This window comes from Cucurbita pepo, unplaced genomic scaffold (genome assembly GCF_002806865.2).
Source record: "Cucurbita pepo subsp. pepo cultivar mu-cu-16 unplaced genomic scaffold, ASM280686v2 Cp4.1_scaffold000490, whole genome shotgun sequence".
Lineage (NCBI taxonomy): Eukaryota > Viridiplantae > Streptophyta > Magnoliopsida > Cucurbitales > Cucurbitaceae > Cucurbita > Cucurbita pepo.
In genome coordinates this window covers 16261-17573 of record NW_019646719.1, presented here as the reverse complement: position 1 = coordinate 17573, position 1313 = coordinate 16261, and the positions used below count along the sequence as shown (strand labels likewise).

At 48.6% G+C, this 1313-nt stretch overlaps 1 protein-coding gene across 1 annotated transcript; it reads right to left on the bottom strand.

The window, feature by feature from the left end:
* Positions 1-6: 6 nt before the first annotated feature.
* On the bottom strand, positions 7-1229 carry LOC111785439 (UBP1-associated protein 2B-like; the record flags this gene model as incomplete). The annotated part of the gene is made up of 1 exon (XM_023665828.1): positions 7-1229. A coding segment is annotated over exon 1 (1184 nt), but the record flags the coding sequence as incomplete, so codon positions are not given.
* Positions 1230-1313: the final 84 nt, after the last annotated feature.

The window sequence follows — 1313 nt, the reverse complement described above, 5'->3', positions numbered from 1 at the left end:
AGAGACCCACCAGAAGCCGCCGGACCCCGATCCGATACGGCCTTGCCAAGCATTGTGCTCGAATAAATGTGCGGCAACCCCTTCAGTGATGAAGAATCGGACCCGTAAGAGCCTAGCATTGACGAACCACCGGCACTTAATTGGCTTAAGCCATATGAACCCCCACTGTAACCACTCAAGCCTATCCCAGCCCCAACTGAACTACCAACCAGACCCACTTGACTCATGGGAACTACTCCCTGGTTTAACATTCCACCTCCCAAAGCTGGGTTCCCAAATCCACCGCACACAGGATTGAGGCTCGGATGTTGAGCAAACAATGGCAAATTTGAAGCTGTAGCCATGGCTGCCATCATCGGCGGCTGAGTCTGCGCCAAGCTTTGCACTGCCTGCGTCGAATTCTGATTCTTGTTCTTCCCCTCAGCCGCCCTCTGGCAATGCAATTTGTTCCCTTCGAATACTTTGTGTGGCTCCTCAAGAGCCCTCCTCGCACCTTCATTTGTTCTGTAAATAAAAATAGCATAACCCCTCGATTTCCCTGTTTCGGGATCGAACCCAATCGGACCCATCTCCAATTCCCCAAACTTCGCAAAGAACGTCCTAAGCCTCTCAGCATCCACGTTATGGTGCACATTCGCCACATAAATCTTCCGCGGCCCAACCTCCTGACTTTGAGGCGGCGGCACTGAACCCACAGAAGCCAATTGACACGAAGCCATCCTGTTATTAATCTTCTTCCTAGGTTCCTTCAACGCCTTAGTCGCACCCTGACGGGATTTGAACAAAATAAACCCATAGCCCTTAGCTTTCCCTGTATTCTTATCCAAAACCACATTGCAGTCTTCAATTTCACCAAATGATTCAAAAACCGAAGTTAGGGTTTCTTTGGTGGTGTCCCAACCGAGGCCATGGACGAAAATCTTGCGGTGCGTGACATCACGGTCGGCAGCAGCTCGAATTTGGGCTTCGAGATTAGCATCTTTGAGAGCAGTGGTGCAGATGAGCTCGATTAGTTGTGTCTTGGAGAAGGGCTCGAGGAGTTTGGGAAGATCGTCCAAATCGGAGTCGGAGGCATCGTCGTGTGGCTGAGAGGAAACGGGATCATCAAGCTCCTTCTTGAGTTTCTTATCGACCTTGTTGTCAGATTTCTTGACCAGCTTTCTTTTGGTGGTTTTGCTGGTTCCCTCCATTAGAGAACTACCGAGTCCCTTCAATAGAACAGAACCAACTCTTTGAGAAGAAGAATCAAAATTTTGCGTCGAGGCGGTCTGAAAAAAATTGGAATTTCAATATAAATATTTGTTTTTTTTTTT